At 42.7% G+C, this 22633-nt stretch overlaps 1 protein-coding gene across 1 annotated transcript in view; it reads right to left on the bottom strand.

Annotated features, from left to right (window-relative positions):
• Window positions 1–10297: 10297 nt before the first annotated feature.
• The window catches only part of LOC129839358 (homeobox protein Meis1-like), a 36543-nt gene continuing 24207 nt past the window's right edge, over window positions 10298–22633 (bottom strand). Inside the window, exons 10-13 of the mRNA XM_055906742.1 lie at window positions 15478–15536; window positions 13991–14080; window positions 13524–13622; window positions 10298–11262 (exon numbers count right to left, since the gene is read on the bottom strand). Coding sequence (XP_055762717.1) covers window positions 13564–13622; window positions 13991–14080; window positions 15478–15536 — 208 coding nt within the window. The 3' untranslated portion in view covers window positions 10298–11262; window positions 13524–13563. The remainder of the gene's footprint in view (window positions 11263–13523; window positions 13623–13990; window positions 14081–15477; window positions 15537–22633) is intronic.

The raw sequence follows: 22633 nt of genomic DNA, 5'->3' as shown, positions 1-22633 counted from the left end.
TGGCTCTTTGTTGTGGTGTCCAGAGGAGTATGGGGGGAGGGGGTGATGTGCCTTTGATCAGTGGTACTTGAGAGACCATGTGTGTGTGTGTGTGTGCACTCTATGAGCTTTTAGCTTAATTACCTTGATTCTGGTGATTATTTATGCATGCAGTGCTTTATTATATACACTCTATATTGCGCTTGTGTTACAGTCACCCCCCACCGTTGCCCCCTTCTGTTTGCCTTCACTCATTCACCCATGTTGAGTGGCTATTTGAACTCACTGGCGGCATGTCGGCCCACTACTCCCAGTCCCACCTACTTTAAATTAGTACCATCAAACAAGTAGTATGAGTAGTATATTCTCCGCATATATGATATCAAACATCTCTTAACTCACATTACACTGCAGGCGACAAAAGATGAATACTCTTCTGGGATATTTGGTTTCTATTGACAAAGCAACTTGCTTTTGAGCTAACTACCTTACCTAATTGAGCCATCTCTAAAGGTAAATGGACAAGCATTGGACCAAGGCACTCAGTGTCATTAGTAAGATTAATTTGAGTTTCCCCGCATGCCAGTTTTCCTCTTAGCTATTGATTATTTGTAATTTGGTGTCATTAGGTGTATCGGTAAACAGGAAAAATGAATGGAGTCTAGACAGACTGGGAGTGCAAACTAAGGAGGAATCATTAACTGGAAGGGATGGTGATTTAGAAGTGCCAATGAATGGCGGCCATTTTGAACTGCACATTTCATGTGAGCTCTTTAAACCTGTAATGCCTTTTTCCATAGGCATATACACAAAAATGTAGGTTACAGTAGCACACACTAGACAAGCATTACATCACCATCGTGTGCCATAACACTCTACTAAAGTATCATGGTAGCTTGTGAATGGTTTCTGAAACTTTTATATATTACATGCGTAATATACAAATTCTTCATAAAGACGGGTTGGCTGACAATCTAATCCAACCCTGTCTGTTTTGCCCCGTAGTTGCACAGGTGTCGGTTTTGTTGCTAAACAACCAGCCTGTCTATAAGCTTCACAACTTCTTCTTCATTTCAAACCACACTCTGTACCGCTGCCCTCTGTATGCCCTACAGGAATGGCAGCCATCTTTGATATGTTTGCCTTTGGTGTGTAAATCATTGTAATTGTTCCTTTAAATGCAGCGACTTCCTGCCTACTGGGTCAATGTCTCCCGTTGGGGTAACCCGACCTCCCGCCTTCCTCTCCCGGGGGTAACCATGATCCATGCCTCCCTGGATTCCTTGATCCTCTGTCCGTTATCCAATACCTTCCCCTTCCACTAGCGCAAGGCGGTACAACATTTAATCCCATCTTAAATCAAGAATGTAATTAAGAGTAATAAATTATCCAATTTTTATTTTGAACGCACTTGGATTCTGCAGGCGGCCGGGAAACGTCCTAGACTTTCAGAGAGACAAAGACATTGGACACTTTTCAAGAGTGGGAATGAGCTCATGGCAAGTGTTATTCTAAAGCAGACTATTGATGGGCTGGGTCACGCACCCAGACCAAGACCTGGAGGAGTGGAAGGGGAAAACCTTGCTCTTTAGATTGATGCCTTGCTGGAATTTGGGTATGTTCAGACTAATGTTGGTTATGTGAGTCCAAATTACTAGCTGCTTTGTTTATATAAACCCCTTACCTCTCTCTGGGCTCTTCGCCTATAGCCAGAGAGGGGTCATCCCATGGGCACTCACTACTCCCATCATTTTGAAGGCATATATATCTCCGTCTGTGTCTCTCGCATTCTTTCCCATCGAGCGAACGCACAATGCGGGGAGAAGGGCCTCAGAGCGTTGCTTCAAATCAAAAGTTCACCACACAAACACACACATGCATGAACAGTACGCACACACACACACACTGACATGTGCATATATGAACACACATACACACGTGCACAAACACACATACACACACCTCTCTCCCTCCCTCCACCCCAAAGCCTGTTGAGTACGACGGACCTGTCAGACAAGAGGCCGTTGGGGGACTTATGGAGGGAAAGTGCCTTATGGAGAGAATTCTGGAATGCACTAGCCTTTAGCGTAACCGGAAAAGCCGCCAAAAAGGAAAACACTGCAAACCTATTCATTATCCGTCCCGTGACACTTTTTTCCAACGTTGGGACTAGTAAAATATCTCCATACCTCCTGGGCCAGTGGTTACGTGTGCATTACCGATTGCGCTCTTGCGAAAGGGTGACAAAATCCCATCATACACCCCATCAACTCTCAGAGACTTATTATCTGTTAGAGAGGACTATAGGTTTACAATGTACACACTGTGGGCTTGTGTGCCAAATGGCACCCTATTCCCTATATAGTGCACTACATTTGACCAGAGCCCTATGGGCCCTGGTCAAAAGTAGTGCACTATATAGGGGAAAGGGTGCCATTTGGGAGGCATACTGCATGATGTTTTGACTGCCTGTATCGACACGCCTCCATACCACAGCATTAGCAGAGGATTAGAAAACCAACTGAAAAAAGTATGCTAAAGTAAGTGTAGCGTGAGTATGGTTAATCCAAGTCATTGGAAGACATGACGTTACATTGAAGCTATTCCATGGACACTATTCTAGAGTCCCTAAGGTGTGTCTGAAAAGGCACGCGATTACCTAGTGCACTATTTTCACCCTAGCCCTATGGGCCCTAGTCAAATGTAGTGCACTACATAGGGCTCTGATCAAAAGAAGTACAAAAAAGGGCCTGAATAACACCATAGTTGTATTTGTATTTGTATTTATTGTGGATCGCCATTAGCTGCTGCCTCAGCTACTCTTCCTGGGGTCCAGCAAAATTAAGGCAGTTTATACCATTTTAAAAACATTACAATACATTCACAGATTTCACAACACACCGTGTGTCCTCAGGCCCCTACTCCGCCCCTACTCCACCACTACCACATATCAACAGTACAAAATCCATGTGTACGTGTGTGTTCAGTGCGTATGTTATCGTGTGTGTATGCATATGTCGGTGCCAATTTTTGTGTTGCTTCACAGTCCCCGCTGTTCCATAAGGTGTATTTTTATACGTTTTTATTTATTTATTTAATTTTTACTGCTTGCATCAGTTACTTGATGTGGAATAGAGTTCCATGTAGTCATGGTTCTTTGTAGTACTGTACACCTCCCATAGTCTGTTCTGGACTTGGGGACTGTGAAGAGACCTCTTGTGGCATGTCTTGTGGGGTATGCATAGGTGTCCGAGCTGTGTGCCAGTAGTTCAAACAGACAGCTCGGGTGCATTCAACATATCAATACCTCTCAGAAATACAAGTAGTGATGAGCCAGGAGAGATTGACATGCATATTATTAATATTAGCTCTGTTCTAAACCAATTGCAATTTTCCTAAGTCCCTTTTTTTGGCACCTGACCACACGGCTGAACAGTAGTCCAGGTGCGACAAAACTAGGGCCTTGTTGATAGTCCTGTTAAGAAGGCAGCGCAGCGCTTTATTATGGACAAACTTCTCCCCATCTTAGCTACTGTTGTATCAATATGTTTTCACCCTGACAGTTTACAATCCAGGGTTACTCCAGTTTAGTCACCTCAACTTGCTCAATTTCCACATGATTTATTACAAGATTTAGTTGAGGTTTAGGGCTTAGTGAATGATTTATCCCAAATACAATGGTTTTAGTTTGATAAATATTGAGGACTACTTATTCCTTGCCACCCACTCTGAAACTAACTGCAGCTGTTTGTTAAGTGTTGCGGTCATTTCAGTCGCTGTAGTAGCTGACATGGATAGTGTTGCGTCATCTGCATACATAGACACACTGCTTTACTTAAAGCCAGTGGCATGTCATTAGTGGATTGAAAAAAGTAATGGGCCTAGACAGCTGCCTTGGGGAATTCCTGATTCTACCTGGATTATTTTGGAGAGGCTTCCATTAAAGAACGCCCTCTGTGTTCTGTTAGACAGATAACTCTTTATCCACAATATAGCAGGGGGTGTAAAGCCCTCAATCTTTTTATCATCCATTTCTCTCAGCCAATCATCAGTCACTTGTGTAAGTGCTGTGCTTGTTGAATGTCCTTCCTTATAAGCATGCTTAAAGTTTGTTGTCAATTTGTTTACTGTAAAATCGCATTGTATCTGGTCAAACACAATTTTTTCCAAAAGTTTACTAAGGGTTGGTAACAGTCTGATTGGTCAGCTATTTGAGCCAGTAAAGGGGGCTTTACTAATCTTAGGTAGCGGAAGGACTTTTGCTTCCTTCCAAGCCTGGTGGCACACACCTTCTATTTGGCTCAAATTGAAAATATGGCGAATAGGAGTGGCAATATCGTCCGCTATTATCCTCAGTAATTCGTAAGAAATGGCCCTGTCACCGACAGCCTTTCATTAATCTCAACTTGTCATCCTTGCAGTAGTGTAAAGTACTTAAGTAAAAATACTTTAAAGTACTACTTAAGTCGTTTTTTGGGGATCTATACTTTACTTTACTATTTATATATTTTTTTAATATTTACTTTTTACTCCATACATTTTTCCTGACACTCAAAAGTACTCGTTACATTTTGAATGCTTAGCAGGACAGGAAAAGGGTCCAATTCACACGCTTATCATGGCAACATCCCTGGCCATCCCTACTGCCTCTGATCTGGCGGACTCACTAAACACACATGCTTCGTTTGTAAATGATGTCTGAATGTTGGAGTGTGCCCCTGGCTTTCCGTAAATAAATAAAAACCAATAATATGGCACCATCTGGTTTGCTTAATATAAAGAATTTGAAATCATTTGTACTTTTACATTTGATACTTAAGTATATCTTAGCAATTATATTTACTTTTGATACTTAAGTATATTTAAAACCAAATACTTTTAGACTTTTCCTCAAGTATTATTTTACTGGGTGACTTTCACTTTTACTTGAGTCATTTTCTATTAAGGTATCTTTACTATTACTCAAGTATGACAACTGGGTACTTTTTCCATCACTGCATCCTTGTTAATTCAGGTTGGCGGGTTGGAAATCCAAGAGTATGACATCTTGAATCTGTAAGCATATACATGTTAAAGATGAAGACCTGAATCTTAAGCGCAACAAATTTGTGACATATTAACAAATTGGATTCGTAACATAATTGCAAAATGAATATGATTTCATAAACATTGCAACATTTCTAAAAAGTGCACTTTGCAGAAATCGATCTGCCATTTCCTGGTGGCAAAAATTCTAATTTCAGTTTATGTGACAAAACAACAGTCATTGTGTAGAGAATCATTGTACCATCTAAATCACTGTGACAGATCTTTTCCGTAACGAAACTTAAAAAGCATAGAAATAGCGCACATATAACAGATCTACCGCTTCTTAGAATTGCTTTTAATAAGAATGACAGATCTAGAACTCACATTTTTTATGTGAATTTGGTCAGGTGGTCCAAAAACATACATATTGTAGCTTTAACGCGTCACACGAAATGAATGATGTAGTACACAAAAAAACAGGGTCCGTTTTGGCTCGTGAGCACCACTTTCAAAACTACTGTCCGAAATTATACAAACATTTGAGAGTGCATCGATAAGGAAAATGGTTTATTTGATCAATTTTATTTTTTGAATAAATATATAACAGTGATCTGACTGTACAGGACCTTTTTCGCATGTAGTACCACATTCAACATAAAAACCTCTTCCACAATTTTTTCGGACATTTTGCATTTTTCTTTTAGCCTTCCATATATTTAATTTTAAAAACGGGCCGTGTAAATGTAACACAGACAAGAGTGATTGATTGTTTTTGTGCATGTTTGAAACCGAGACCAAATTATTTTCTTGAGGGCATAAAGGTATTAGTTGCCTTGGGTGGCCATCCAGCACAGATATTAGCCGCTCTATCTGTCCTCACAGAGATAACATTGTCAGTCTAACTCACTTCATCACTCCGGAACCCGATAACAACTTTTACCTAGCCATCTCTCAATGTTTTGGAAGTTTCTGCTGCTTGTACCAGCATGCCATAGTTGCATGTCAGTCTGCAAGGAATTTTTATGTCAAAATCTTCTGTACCTTTAACGGAATATTCACTTCTGAACTTAACAACATTAGTAATGAGATATTGACCTTACTAGTCAAGACTTGTGAAATCGCTGCATGTGACTATAAGGAGAATTCAGAAGGCAAAACTAGTCATGTAGCTTTCAGTGGTTTGCAGTTGCTCTGAACTTGTGATATGCATTTGAATGGAATCTAATTGAATTTTAGTGAATTGAAATTGAAATGAACAGAAATTCATTTCATACAATTTAATTTATTTGAAGTGAACTAAATTAAATACTCCCCAGATAAAGTATTTACATGGTCAGTGGAAATCTTCCTCTTCCTCCTCTTCCTCTCTCCTCTGGTAGGTCCAGGCTGAGGTGAGGTGGTGGCCATGCCTTGGCCCCTGCAGCACCCTGACACATTGAGACCCAGAGCCGTGACCCACCTCAGGAGACCAAGTCATCCGTCACTGCATGTCGGGCCCCCTGCGCCCCAGGGGTCGTGGCCTGCTGATTCCATCCATTGTTTCAGGGTGACTGCTTCTCCTAGTTGCATCAAATACAAAGGCTATTTACACACTGGCTCTGAGATGTCGACAGTCCTCATCTTGATTCCCATTAGCGTTACTTGTGTGCATCTGATTTATTCTGTTTAAGTCTGGGTTTGATTGTTTTACGTTTTGTGACAAATTACTTTGTTAAAAGCTCTAAATTAAAGTGAAACTTAATTGTGATAGATTAGACGGACTAGATACAGTGCTTTCAAAAAGCATTTATTACCCTCGACGTATACCACATTTTGTTGTGTTACAGCCTGAATTCAGAATTTATTAAATAGATTTGAATAATAACAAGGTGAAAACATGTTTTTAGACATTTTTGCAAATGTATTGAATATGAAATACATAAATATCTCATTTACATAAGTATTCAATACATGTTAGAATTACCTTTGACAGCCATTACAGCTTTGAGTAGTCTAAGAGCTTTGCTGGATTGTACAATATTTGCACATTATAATTTTTAAAATGTCAAGTTGGTTGATGATCATTGCTGAACAGTCATTTTCAAGTCATGCCATAGATTTTCAAGCTGGTTTAAGTCAAAACTGTAACTAGGTCACTCGGGAACATTCAATGTCGTCTTGGTAAGCAACTCCAATGTATATTTGGCCTTGTGTTTTAGATAATTGTCCTCCTGAAAGGTGAATTTGTCTCCCAGTGTCTGTTGGAAAGCAGACTGAACCAGGTTTTCCTCTAGGATTTTGCTTGTGCTCAGCTCTATTCTGTTTCGTTTAATTTTTTTTTAAACTCCCTAGTCCTTGCCGATGACAAGCATGCCCATAACATGATGCAGCCACCACCATGCCTGAAAATATGAAGAGTGGTACTCAGTGATGTGTAGTGTTGGATGTACCCCAAACATAAAGCTTTTGTATTTAGTACATGAAGTTAATTTCTTTACTTTAGTGCCTTATTATAAACAGAATATTTGTATAGGCTATAGGCTTCCTTCTTTTCACTCTGTCAATTAGGTTAGTATTGTGGAGTAACTACAATGTTGATCCATACTAAATTTTCTCCTATCACAGCCATTAAACTCTGTAACTGTTTTAAAGTGTTTTAAAGTGGTGAAATCCCTGAGTGGTTTCCTTCATCTCCGGCAACTGAGTTAGGAAGGACGCCTGTATCTTTGTAGTGACTGGGTGTCAGTGGTGTCAGTGGTGTCAGTGAAACAGAATGGGTCAGCCGTGCTACTTACTGACTCATTTTTAATTCATTTGTAAAAACTTCTAAAAACGTAATTCCACTTTGACATTATGATGGGGGTATTGTGTAGGCCAGTGGCACAACATCTAAATTAAATCCATTTCAAATGCCGGCTGTAACACAACAAAATGTAGAAAATGTCAAGGGGTATGAACGCTTTCTGAAGGCACTGTATAACACTACTTTGTTGATTGATTTTAGCTTAGCTTAGCTCACTTATTACAAAGTAATAAATCAACACTGAAATTGCCACACACCATAATCCCTAAAGTGGCCCCACACAAACTTTATGTATTTTATATTTGTTGTTTACACAGCACTTTAAGCATATTTAATGAAGTGGTTACGAAGTGGCATGATGAATCCTCAGCTGGAGGAAATCTGCTATAATCACACATTTAACTAGCGTCCTAAATGGCACCCTATTCTTTATATTGTGCATTAGTTTTGACCAGAGGCCTATGGACCCTGGTCAAAAATAGTGTACTATGTAGTGAATAGGGTGCCATTTGGAACGCTACCCTTAGTTGGGAGAAACAGTCAGATGAAGGCAGTTTCCAAAATCCCCTAAAGAGGGCAGTCAAACATGGGACTTAGTTCACGTTGGCTTTATCGGAGTAGACAGCCATGTCACTCAGGAATGTGAGACTTGCGGTGGAATCATGAGGAGCAGAGAGATGAGGGGGGAATCTTGACAAGAAAGAGTTACATTTTCATAAACATTATGGTGCTATTTTCTTTTTTCTTTTTTTAAAATGACATTTGTGGCAAAAAATAAGATTTGTGGCAGCCTCATTCTCCCATAATCTCGAAACACTCATGATAAAGTCGATAACCAACCGAAAATTCCACAATATCCTTCTGTCCTCAAACCAAATTAGTAATTGATTTTAAGAGGAAGATAAATGATTCCTTTTGTGGCCGCCGGCTTTGAAATAAGGTGTATCTAGGGAACTCCCAGACGATTGGGAGAGTGCATCTTTTGAGAAGGAGAAGTAGAGCGTGAGCAGGAACTAATCACTCCATTTAAGTGTTTGGGGCAGATTTACGCAAATCTCTTTTTTCTCCCTCAAATTCCAGGGAAGACTCATTTGTATATAGCTAGGACTTTCTCACTATTGAGTATCTTGGTAGTGGATAGTGGATATAATTTGTCTCTGGAGAGTCTCACAAAAGGGTATCATATAAATGGTAGGCCTATGTCTATAGTAGAAGATCATGTTTTAGTAAGTGTCAGCATATTTTCAGTCCCTCAAATTCCAAGCAAGACTCATTTGTATCTATGCCCTCCCACTGTTAAGAATCTTTGGTAGTGGATAGTGTAGTGTTTGCCATTTTTCTCATGCTGGAGGATGCCACAATAACAATATGGCATATAAATAGTAGACCTCTTTCTAAATATAGTATAAGACCATGTTTCAGCGTCAGCATATTTGTTGTCCCTGTTGCAGCAAGAGTAAAAGTAGCCACAGTTTGGGAGGGGTTGGATTTCAGTGAAGTGCATTTCAGCAGATATTTTATTAGTAGTGATGAGTTCCACATCTATACCACATTATGCTTCCCTGTATAACCTCAATTCATATTCTATTCTTCCAAAATAAAGAAAAATCCTCAAGTATCCTCAAACATTCTATTCGACACAACAGTTGATTTTGGTCAAACCAACCTTTTTTTCTCACATTGTGATTCAAACCTGAGAGACTATAGGTCTTAGGCAAGTTCATAATGTATTATTCCAAGATATTTAAAGACAAGAACAAGACGCTAGAGCAATGTGCTTGTTCATTTAGTGGACCTTCAAAGCCCACCTGGCCTGTTCTCGTCGGGGTTCGGACGTGACAACAACGTCCGTCATGCAGAGTAACCTTTTGGCCTCAGCAGCCTGCTTCCTTCAGCCACACCTCATACAGCAGCTGAGAAGCCAAAGAGCGAGAGATATAGCGACCCTTCTCTGTTCTTACCCGCACCACCAACACTGAGGACGCATCACAAATGGCACCACATTCCATATAATATATGGCACTTTTGACCAGAGCCCTATGAGACCTAGTCAAAACAAGTGCCCCATATAGGGGGTAGGGTGCCATTTGGGACACAACCTGTGTCTGCATAAGCCCTTTCCACCACAGGCGGCGAGTCAAACGAAGTAATTAGTCAGTAAATACAGAGCTACCCAGGCGAAGCAGTGAAGGGGGCAGCCGCAAGGCAGGAAATCTACTGTGTAATTTTTCCCATCACTGTACTGTACCAAGCTGTACCCTCCTACTAACTGTCCGGGTTACTAACTGGGGTTTTGGTAGCACTTTACATTGAGTTGCACTCATACCTGTGTAGTAGCCCGGTAATTACTACTCTTATAGGCTACCTGTAGCAAGGAAATCTGTAATTACACTCTAGTTACGTAAGTTTTACAAAGCTCTTTACCACATTATATCAATTGTGTGACAGGACCTCAAAGCATTGAAATGGTTCCTTTCTGTGTTCATACAGCAAACGGAGAGAAACTGGTCCTGTAAGTTCTTTTTATTTTCAAACGCAAAGAGGTTCGTGGGGTTGGGAGATAAAAGTCGATGAAAAAAGACTCACACACATAGTGTGAATTAGACAAGTCGAGTCCTTTTTTGAAAAACAGCAGAGTACGGCAAAGCAATACCAGAGAACTTGCTATAGTTATCGTTACTTGTCCGTAGAGAGTTTGTGGTAAAACTGTAAACAGGACACTATTGCCTCACCTTATTGTAATTTTCCACAATTACAACAATTTCATTATATAAAAAAAAGAATGGTTTCCAGGGTGTTTGTTGTTTTAAAAAGACCCCCCAGTAAATACAGACATCGGCTTCTTCTCTTGGTACAAGTCCACTGCCAAGACAAGAGTATCTTCACCCTCTATAACTGTCCATGCAATGCAGCAGAGGGGGGAAAAGTGAAGGACTAAGTGTTTGTTTGTATTGGTTGAATGAACAGAGTATTGAAGTATCCACTGGAGAGCTCCAGTAATTGTAGCCAGAAGGGAAGTCCTCACAACGTCAGAAGTCCTCACAACGTCAGAAGTCCTCACAACGTCAGAAGTCCTCACAACGTCAGAAGTCCTCACAAGGCATGAGGGGGTTTCCAAGGCCTCTCATAGTCAGGGTGGTGGTTCAGCAACAGTGGCTATTCAGACTGGACCACTTGAAGGAAATGGGGGGAGTTGGAAAAGGGGGGGGGGGGGGGCACCAGCCCTAGTGACAAACAGTCAGGTGATGGTGGTAAGTTTGGGCTGGGCACCAGCGCAATCGATGTCGCTGGGTCACGGAAGAGTCACGGAGGGAGGGGCAACACTGAGAGATCATGCCCAAGCGGTGGGGCTGGTTGGTGGGAGGGTAGGGTAGAGGTGATGGTAGGGGCACCAGTGGAGGTCAGAGCGATGCCCATATCCGTGCTGATCCGATCGCCATGGGACACGCCGTCCTCGGGAATACCTGGCAGTTCTGCTGGGAAAACAAACAATGAGTCAAATTGAAAACAACACCAGTGTGTACAAGTTACTTTAGCAAAAAAAAACTGTGTAGTGTTACTTCAACTCTATAACACTGTGTAGTGTTACTTTAACTCCCACAGAGACATGTACTATACATAAAGAATAGGTAATGTGAAGCAGTTGTGTTGTGTGCAGTGAAGCGGCACTACAATGGGGTGACATGTCGGGACAAATAGATTACACCTATCCCACTAACTCTTAGATCTGTGTTCATGAAGGAAAGGGGAGGAGGAGGGAGGAAAAAGAGGCCATTGGTCGAGCAATTTAGAGCCGGCTAGAGTGCAGCACTCTGCGGCTGAGCAAGAGAGCAGCGTGGCTGACCCATTCTGTTTCACTGACACCAGGGGACCCAATCAACAGGCGCTACTTCCCGATGGAGAGCAGAGGCTAAACGCCCCCGAAGCCTTATTTTCTCTTTCTTCTCTTTCCCTTTCTTTCTTTCTCCTGAGTTCCTTTACCGGTCCTCCCCTCAAAAGATTGCAACCCTGACCCCTCGGATGGATGTTAGCAAACCTCGGCCGAATAATTGGCGGAGAGGCTCCTTTAAACAATGGCCTCCAGCGGTGTTAGGGCGACGCACAGGGGTTAGTGAGGAAGTTCACCAAAGGATGCCTGAGGGGGTTTCTGGGTAGAGAGAAACATTTTGCACGGGGGGGAAATAATCCTGTACGCTCGTTAATTTGTGGGCTCGTAATCGCCTATTGTCTGGGAAGGGAAAATGACGATTTTGCCCAGCCTTGGCTAATTTTGCGGAATAAGAAGAAAAGAAAGAAGGGGGCCAAACGACCAGGGAACAGTCCTTTCTGCAGTGCAGAAGGATCCGGGGGCTTCTGCATGGCTTGCTTCGGATCCGAACTGACAGGTGCATTGTTTCCCAAGGACCCATAAGCTCGATAATCGCAAGGGGAAGAAACCGTAATGCTCCTTCTGAGGAGTCTTTAATTGACTTTGGTTCGAAGTAATGTCGCCGAGTGACCGTATTAGAAAAACCCGCCGAGTCTCGAGTCTCTCTCCAGTCTCGGCCGTAAGCGGCTCGCTTAATCCTCCCCATTCGCCGGGCTTAATGCAAATATCTTATGAAGGAACTGGAGCCCTTAATCAAATAAGAGGGGGGAAACCATTTCATGTCCCTCGTTAATGATAAATTCATTCAATGGGACGTAAAAGAATATTGCTCATCTCTTATGATTAATTGACCCTGAAATCTTTGAGAACTTTACCTTAATTAGCCACTCGATAAGGCCGAAATGTAACTGTGAGGGAGCTGGATGCCACCATCACTCAATAGACGGCAGAGGAAGATTGACTCTTGGTCTATGTCCGTCTTACTTCTGTTCCCATAGGATTTCGGATGCCACCTCCTACCCCATTAACAATTTTCACGTGACAAAGTCATTAGCACTATGGTTTTACTATGGTTTCTCATCTAGCATTCCGTTTGGTTGTTTCTAAACAAACATCAAATATGCACATCTGAGAAGTAGACTACGCTCTCTTTTTTTCCGACGGTTGACCCTTTGACAGTGGACAGCCATAACAAGTCCTTTCCCACAGTGCGTGTGAGAAGCGGGAGCAATGAAAGGTCGTTGTTGCTGTCCACATGACCAGTCAAATAAATCAATTGGTCACGCCACTGGCGTATACATATTTAATTTAGACAAAGTCAATTAGCTTTTGCCAGCCTTTTCATCCTGCTGCAATGTGGCAGTAGCTTAATGCCGCATTTATGTACAGTAGACTTTTTCCTCCGTGTGTCCGTGCTAGCATACCACTTAGTATGCATGCCTTATACATTCTTCATGATACTGTGAGCTCGAAAAGTATCGGGACAGTGACACATTTTTGTTGTTGTTTTGGCTCTCTACTCCAGCACATTGGATTTGAAATGATACAATGAATACGGGGTTAGCTTTAATTCGAGGGTATTTTCATCCATATCGGATGAGCCGTTTAGAAGTTCAAAAGTATTGGGACAAATTCACTTATATGTGTATTAAAGTAGTCAAAAGTTTAGTATTTCGTCCCATATTCCTAGTACGCGGTGATTACATCACGCTTGTGACTTTGTTTTGATTGTGTTTAAGATTATTTTGTGCCCGATAGAAATGAATGGTAAATCATGGATTGATATTTTGGAGTCCCTTTTATTGTAATTACGAACAGAAGATGTTTCTAAACACGTCTACATTCATGTGGAGGCTTGATACTTACAGTGCGTCCCTTTAGGCTCTGTGCTTAAGTCCGCAAGGGGTCACATGTAGTGCCACTGTCCCTCCACGCCCATACCCATGCCCATCCCACCCATGGGCCCTACGGGGAGAGAAGAGGGACACATTAGAGAGTTGTGAGGATGGGGGAAGAGAAGGGGGACAGAGATAAAGAGGACAAAGACTTATTATTTGGGTCAGTGAGGTGAGGCAATGCAAATATTGCAATGTGACCGGTCACACCTGGTCAAGACTGTAGGGGGAGAGGGAGGGCAGGGGAGATAGGGTGAGTAAACTGTGACAGGGGAGGGGTGAATGGGAACCAGTCAGGTCCATGGCGTGTGTTTGAGGGACTCAAAAGTTAGTGTGTGTTTGTGTGTGTGTGCGTGCATGCGTGCATATGTGCACGTGTGTGCGAGTGTGTGTATGTGTGTGTCTGAGACGTAGGAGTTAAGAGATAGGAGTCTTTACCAGGTGGTCTGATTCCCATGTGTGTCTGGCCGTCCATAACGAACCCTCCCATTGGTTGACCATCTGGGGTGTAGGGCCCTCCTCCAGTCACTGGCGAAAAAAACACAGGCCGAGACAGAAGGAAATGCTAATTAGAATATTGCATAAGTTTTAATTACCGGTGCGCCCCCGGAAAACGTTCCCTCTCCCGGATTGGTCTGTCCTCATTATTCTCTCACTATTATCCTCCAATTACAAGATTATTTGGGAGGTAATTTTCTTCATCAACAGGCTTAATTACTAACAAATGACTTCGTATGTATTGGTAAGAGTTCATATCAAGTTGTCCTTATGGCTTATGCTGTGAAAGAGCAACTTAGTAAATAGATTTACTATTAGTAAATAGATTACTGTTCTGGCAACTTGAACGTAATTACCTCGATATACACAGCAGCACTGTAAACGGGAGATAAGTAACTTATAACAACACTTTGACTCATTAAACACGCCTCTAAGCGAACCGATTAACCATGATTATAGTACGTAATTAAGGAACTACTTTTCCACCAGGTTACTATTTAATCCATCCACAATCGCTTATGGAACAATTAGTGGCAGAGGAAGGGGCTGTGATTCGGCTTTCTGTCTCCCTCATATCATAAAGTGTAGGCAGCCTCAGGTAGAGAAGCTGGTTCTGGTTACATGAGCCGGAGCAACAGTTCAAGCTCCTCGGTCCGTCTTTGAACTTTACAGAGTTCCCCTAATGCAACCCTAACCCCTAACCCTCATCACAGGTCATAAATTTTACAGCAGCTCCAAAACAAGGCATGTGCCAGGGGACTGCTCTGTCTTTAGCAGAGAGGGAGAGAGAGGAAGAGAGAGAGAGAGGGGGAAAGAGAGAGAGACTAATGAAGTAAACCAAAGTCCCACTCAACAACTTTTTACAGTAGACAAAATGTGTTTTTCTATCAAAAAGTTTGAATTCTGAAATTAAATTTCAATTTGTTGTAAAGCAAAGTAAAACAACTGGTCATATTTTAGCTTCAGTTTCACTTTTGCTCCTTGTTTGTTTTCAATCCAAGGTTAAACTTTCAATGGACTGGCTAGTCAAAGTGATTAGCGTCTTTGTTTGGGCTAATCCTCTGGGTTTTAGTGGCCCTTCACTCCCGTAGTTAAGCCCGTGCGTCCGTTCAGTTAAACACATCGAAGACCAGAAGGGGCAAGACTGGAGATAGTAGCAGGAGAAGTTCACAACAGATTAATTTATGTTTTAATTCATGTAAAAATGTTGAGATGTTTTAATATGTATTTTTATCTATGTTGACCTGTTTACTTGACGAGTTCATATTCCTGCGTTGACTTGAACTGAAACAACTTTACCACATGAATTGAAACAACTTTACCACATGAATTGAAACAACTTTACCACATGAATTGAAACAACTTTACCACATGAATTGAAACAACTTTACCACATGAATTGAAAAAAAATTTGACGGGAGACTTGCCTGCTCTATTGGACTGGTCGATCATGGGCTGTACAATTCTTCGTCTCGCGTTGATGAACCTGAAAGAGAGGGAATGAGGGTGGGAGGGAATGGGGGAGGGCAGTGGAGGAGAGAGAAGACAGCAACACGTTATAAATGAGGCCTGGCGAGCAGCATATAATTTCAATGTACTGTTTTGGGACCACAGAGGAAAAGCATTCATTCGACTTTGGCGTTACGAGAAGAAAAAAAATGCTCGCTGTCAGCGATGGTTGCCTGACGTTGTCCAGGCATCTGGTCTACACTTCACTAAAAGAACGTGGAAACCTCAACTTCCTCTCAAACTGTGGCTTTCAAAGAGAAAAATGGCTTCTTGGACAGTAACTGTGATTCTTATCAAACCAAACACCTAGAATATCTATGAGTGCATAGAAAATGGCCGCTGCTGGTGGATGCATCCACTTCTTTGATATCCACCAATACAGTAGACACTTGATATACTGTCTCTGAAAATGTTGGTCCTTTAAGTCCAAAACATTTCATGTCACAGCAAAATTCTATTTAGCTTTTCATTACATAAAATACACCAAGCACTGATTAAGTAAAGTCCTCAAATACTAGTATAGATTTTTAGTGTACCATCCCCTTAGCACACATCCAAACAAAGCTCATACAACTAAATCTCTCTGCTGTGGGATACCTTAGGTGCATTACGGAATAGCAATGTTTGCAGAGAGTTGTCCTACATTCATACACGTCCCCTCTAAGTATAATTGTGCTCTTGAAAGCCATCATTCTGGTATGCATGATCCCTGACCTTTGACCCTGGCGGCCCCGTGACCCAGCGCCCTCGGCAGAGGAGCACTCTGGTCTTGCTCAGTCTTAAGCCTTGTGAACCCGCCCCGTGACCCCTGCCGACCCAGGGAGTGAAAGCTCAGTGGTTCCAACTTGATTTATGTCCCCCTGCCTTTTTACCCCTGGCGGGATGGTTCCATTTCATCTTTTTCTTCGGAAAAAAAGAGAGAAGAGAAAAGGGGAGGAACGGGTTTCCTTTTCAGGGAAACAAAAGCCACAACACTCCTTTCAGCAGGGCCCGAAAAAAGGCAGAAGCAGGGGGCGGCAGGGGGGGCGGAGGAGTGGGAGGAGGAGTGGGGAGGGGGGTGAAGATGAGGGGGAGAAGAAGATACTAAGAGAGAAGTGAGGAGAAGAGGCCCAAACTGAACTAGAAAACCGAGTCATATGATGAAGCCTTTCTAGAGCTGCATGCTTTTTCAGTGTAATAACATACTGTATATCTATCAGACAATAAATTATGGCTATTAGGTGATGTTTTGGGTGATTGAACCATAAAAAAAAGGGGAACCAATCACTTTCATATCAACAAAGCCTTGACAAATGAGGCGCAAAGTCCCTTAGGCCAGAGTGCTTCCACAAAAAAACACAATAAGGACATTTCCTTGATGATACTGTGACGAATCATGGTGGGGAGCACAGGGGTGGTATGTAGTGTTAGAGGTCTCAAAGGAGAGAGAGATAGAGGGAGAGAAAGGGGTGCAGAGGCTGTGGGGCGCACTGTTTGTGTGAGAGCCCGGGCACCACCACACACCCCCTAGCTCCGCCTTTTAAGCAGCCAATGAAAGGGGGAATAGAGCGCCATGTGGCGCGGCCAAGGCTGCGTCCTCTGTTAGGGAGTTAAAAGTTTCACCCCTCCGCGAACCCTTCACACCATGGGACTGCGTTTATGGCCCTGCTTCAGCCCTCCGCTTCCCACCGCACAATAAGTGCGACCATCCACCCCTCTCTGGCTCCCACTCCCACAATAGAGGCCTATTCTTCTGACTAGACGTGTTGTAAAAACCCTCCACTTTTGAAAAGCGTTGTTTTTCTGAAGAAAAACATTAGTTTACGACGGCTTTGTGTGATATGAACTTGTACGCTTAGCATGTAGTGAAGTAAGCACTTCTAGATACAGCCAGGGTATCCACAATAGGGTTAGGGTCCATTCCATTTCAATTCAATCATCTCAGGAACTATTGCATTGAAAAGCCTTCACTTTACTTTCACTCCCTGAATTGAACTGGAATTGACCCCAACCCTGATCCACAACTTTATAAATACTACCTCACCACCAACCACCATCAAATGTACACATACAAACACAGCTCGAAAAGCATTTTCTGTTTAAAGTAACGCCCTCAAGAAAGAGCAACCCCAACAACTGAAGTATCCTCCTTTAGCTAATTTGATGCGGCGGCATCTGTTCTCGTCCACTGCAGGCTGCAGAGCTGGAGCCTCAGCACGGTGAAACGCCTCTCCTGTGAGGATTAAAATAAACGACCGCTCCCCTCCAGTCTGGGCTCCCCTGGTCGTAAAATGGCCCCTAAACCCACCTCCCCGGGTGTCATTCTCAGGTCAGCTTCCCCCTAACCCCCCCCCCCCCCCCTCCCCCTCGGTCCCCCCCAACTCCCCCCTTGCACGCCCGCCCTTGGGTGTGTTTAAATAAACCAGTCCAGCTGTTTGCCGTGAAAACGTCATTGACATCACCCCCCCTTCTCACCTGTTCCAATCAGCATATGGCCCTGTTATGAGGTAGGGGGACTTAAACGCTTCGGCAACCAATTCGGCAACCTCTCCACAACCTCTCCGCAACCTATCCTACTGCACTTAGTATGTGACTGACAAACGAGCCCGTGCATGTACAGTATATTCAAGGCACTAACAGCAATGTCAATTGAACGATGACTATGCAATGCATGTGTATGTCGAGGAAATAGACTGTGCTGCTGCTTCATTTAAATCAGTGGTGTAAAGTACTTAAGTAAAAGTACTTTAAAGTACTACTTAAGTAGTTTTTTGTGGTATCTGTACTTTACTTTTCTATTTCTATTTTTGACAACTTTTACCTTTACTTCACTACATTCCTAAAGAAAATAATGTACTTTTTACTCATACATTATTTTCCCTGACACCCAAAACTACTTTGAAAACTTAGCTGCACAGGAAAATGCTCCAATTCACACACTTACCAAGAGAACATCCATGGTCGTCCCTACTGCCGCTGATCTGGCGGACTCACTAAACACCCATGCGTTGTTTGTAAATTGTGTTGGAGTGTTGGAGTGTGCCCCTGTCTATCCATAATATTAAAAAACAAGAAAATGGTGTCGCCTGCTTTGGTTAATACAGTATATGGAATTTGAAATGTTTTATACTTTTACTTTTGATACTTAAGTATATTTGTTTACCAAATACTCTTACACTTTTACACAAGTAGTATTTCACTGGGTGACTTCCACTTTTACTTGAGTCATTTTCTATTAAGGTATCTTGACTTTAACTCAAGTATGACAATGTAGTACTTTTTCCACCACATAAATTCCAGAGAGGACATAGAAAAAATGGGAGAAAAAACGTCAGCGCCAGCCGCTGAGTTGAGAGGCCAAACGGCTCTGAATTCCTACACACACGCTCGAATATCTGTAACGTTCCACCGCAGCCGGCGATTCCAAGAACAGTACGTGTGTGTGTGTGTGTGTGTGTGTGTGTGTGTGTGTGTGTGTGTGTGTGTGTGTGTGTGTGTGTGTGTGTGTGTGTGTGTGTGTGTGTGTGTGTGTGTGTGTGTGTGTGTGTGTGTGTGTGTGTGTGTGTGCGTGCGCACGTGTGCCAGCGTGCTTGTACACATACATACGTGCATACGCACAACCACGCATGTCTCTGTGTGTGTGTGTGTGTGTGTGTGTGTGTGTGTGTGTGTGTGTGTGTGTGTGTGTGTGTGTGTGTGTGTGTGTGTGTGTGTGTGTGTGTGTGTGTGTGATTCAAAGGTTGGTGCTTTTAACGAAAAGGACATACGTGGGGGTCGCCTACAACTCCCCACGGCAACATTAGGCTCTGTTGTTGAACAGTGGGAGGCCATTACCTCATCACTAAACCCCCCTTACTACCCTCAGTGGGTGCCTCTCGCCAAACTCAGAAGAGTGTTTCCATTAACTAAACTGTGAACCCGCCATCTCTCCATACACAGACAGGCACACACAGATACTGGTAGAACATAGAAACACACACACGCACAAGTCCATTTAAAAGCATACATGGGAGAGACACCAACAAGAAGGCCTCATTTGCAGTTTTCTGAAAGCAAAGTTGGCTAAACTTGCAAATTCATTTGTATTTCTCAGCCTAATACAAGAGAAAAACTTGGACTCCCTCTGAAAATCAGCTCGCCAGCCAAGTTACCACGGTAACAGACAAATAATAGATGACACAATATTAGCATTGCTGCTACACTAATAGCAGGAGAAGTCATCAATCTCCATCAAATGAAACAATATTTCCCATACCCCACCCCTCACCACCCATCCAGAATGTGCAAGCATCCTATCTACCCCTCTATCTATATTCTTCCTCTCGCTCCATTCCCCACCCCACCTCTCTCACACCCCTGATTCCCATGGGGCCTGTGTGGTACTACTACCTGCATGCTAGGTTGAGCAGCTAACCAACGCCCCTGAGAGCCTATCCTGATTGTGTCCCTAATGGCACCTTATTCCCTATATAGTGCACGACTTTTGACCAGAGCCTATGGTCAAACGTAGTGCATGGGGCACAGGTCAAAAGTAGTGCAGTATAAAGGGAATAGGGTGCCATTTGGAACACACACAATGTTTCACGACCTCACCGTCCTTGAAAGAGGAAAAGTGTGCAGCTGAGTGTGCACTAGCAACAAGCTGGGTTCTCCGCTCTACCTGGCTACAGCACATGTCCTTTCTGTATGAGTTTTGAAACAGAGTGAAACGGGAAGGTACTACTGTGAACTGTCCAATAAACAATGCAGATTTTCCTTTCCATTGTAAAACATTTTTCTACGGTGTGCCCGACTGAACAGGACCCAGGCAGGCATAAGTGCTGATTGCAGCTGAGTGTGCAGGAACACGCTGGGTGCTCCTCTTACCTGGCTTCAGCACCTGGCCTCTCTGTGTGAGCCATTACCTTCCGCCCAATAACCATGGCAGTGTGGCACACCGCGGGGCCATCTTCACTAGTTTTTGCTAATTATTACTGCACTATTCAGGGAGGAGCGAGTTTGAGATTTCAGATCTTTGTGGCGCATGTATTTGTATTTGTATTTATTATGGATCCCCTCCTGGGTTACAGCGAAATTAAGGCAGTTATATACAATTAAAAACATGACATTACATTTCACTACAGATTTCAGAACACATTAAGTGTGTGCCCTCAGGCCACTACTCTACTACCACATATCTACAACACAAAATCCATGTGTAAGTGTGTGTATAGTGCATATGTTGTCATGTGTGTGTATGCGTGTGTCTCTGCCTGTGTGTGTGTCTCTTCACAGGCCCCGCTGTAACATAAGGTGTATTTCTATTAGTTTTTTCAAATCAGATTTTACTGCTTGCACGAGTTACTTGATGTGGAATAGAGTTCCATGTAGTCATGGTTCTTTGTAGTACTGTGCGCCTCCAATAGTCTGTCCTGGACTTGGGGACTGTGAATAGACCTCTGGTGGTATGTCTTGTGGAGTATGCATGGGTGTCTGAGCTGTGTGCTAGTAGTTTAAACAGACCTCTGGTGGTATGTCTTGTGGAGTATGCATGGGTGTCTGAGCTGTGTGCTAGTAGTTTAGACAGACAGGTCGGTGCATTCAACATGTCAATACCTCTCAGAAATACAAGTAGTGATGAAGTCGAACTCTCCTCTACTTTGGGCCATGCATATTATAAATGTTAGCTCTCTGTATACATTTAAGGGCCAGCCGTGCTGCCCTGTTCTGGGCCAATTTTAAGTGCCTCTTTGTGGCTCCTGACCACACTACTGAACAGCAGTCCGGGTGCGACAAAACTAGGGCCTGTCGGACCTGCCTTGATAGTGTTGTTAAGAAGGTAGAGCAGCAATTTATTATGGACAGACGTCTCCCCATCTTAGCTACTGTTGCATCAATGTGTTTTGACCATAACAGTTTACAATCCACGGTTACTCCAAGCAGTTTAGTCTCCTCAACTTGCTCAATTTCCACATGATTCATTACAAGATTTAGTTGAGATTTAGGGTTTAGGGAATGATTTGTCCCAAATACAATGCTTTTAGTTTTTGAAATATTTAGGACTAACTTATATATTTCTTGCCACACATTCTGAAACTGACTGCAGTTATTTGTTAAGTGTTGCAGTCATTTCAGTAGCTGACATGTATAGTGTTAAGTCATCAGCCAGTTGCAGGTCATTAGTAAAGATTTGAAAAAGTAAGGGCCCTAGGCAGCTGCCCTGGGGATTGCCTGACTTCACCTGAATGATGTTGGAGAGGCTTCCATTAAAGAACACCCTCTGTGTTCTGTTAGACAGGTAACTCTCGATGCACAATATATCAGGGGATGTAAATCCATAACACATTGATATGATTGATAATGTCAAAAGCTGCACTGAAGCCTTAAAAAACAGCTCCCACAATCTTTATATTCTCAATTTCTCCCAGCCAATCATCAGTCATTTGTTTAAGTGCCGTACATGTCGAATGCCCTTCCCTATAAGTGTGCTGAAAATATGTTGTTCATTTCTTTACTGTGAAATGGTAACAGCTGATTGGTCGGCTGTTTCAGCCAGTAAAGGGTGCTTTGCTATTCTTGGTAGTATAATTAATGTTGCTTTATAATCCATGTTGAATTTTGGTTTTCCTAGATATACTATACAGTATAATGATCACTACATCTGATGGATTTGGATACCGCTTTGAAGCAGATTTCTGCAGCATTGGTAAAGATGTGATCAATACATGTGGATGATTTCCTTCCTGTGATGTTTGTAAATGCCCTGGTAGGTTGACTGATAACCTGAGTGTTACGGTTGTCCTCCTCCTCTTCAACCGAAGAGGAGGAGTAGTGATGGAACCAAGGCGCAGCGGGTTGTGAACACATAATTTATTAAAAGAAAAGACGAAAAAAACACGAACTCCACTATAACTAACAAAACAACAAACGGAGTAGACAGACCTGGACGACGAACTTACATTAAACACGAAAAACGCACGAACAGGGAAAATAGACTACACAAAATGACGATGTACAAAACAAACCGAACAGTCCCGTATGGTGTGACAAACACTGACACAGGAGACAACCACCCACAACGAACACTGTGAAACAACCTACCTAAATATGACTCTC

Source organism: Salvelinus fontinalis, chromosome 40, assembly GCF_029448725.1.
Source record: "Salvelinus fontinalis isolate EN_2023a chromosome 40, ASM2944872v1, whole genome shotgun sequence".
Taxonomy (NCBI): domain Eukaryota; kingdom Metazoa; phylum Chordata; class Actinopteri; order Salmoniformes; family Salmonidae; genus Salvelinus; species Salvelinus fontinalis.
This window is presented reverse-complemented; position numbering and strand designations above follow the sequence as displayed.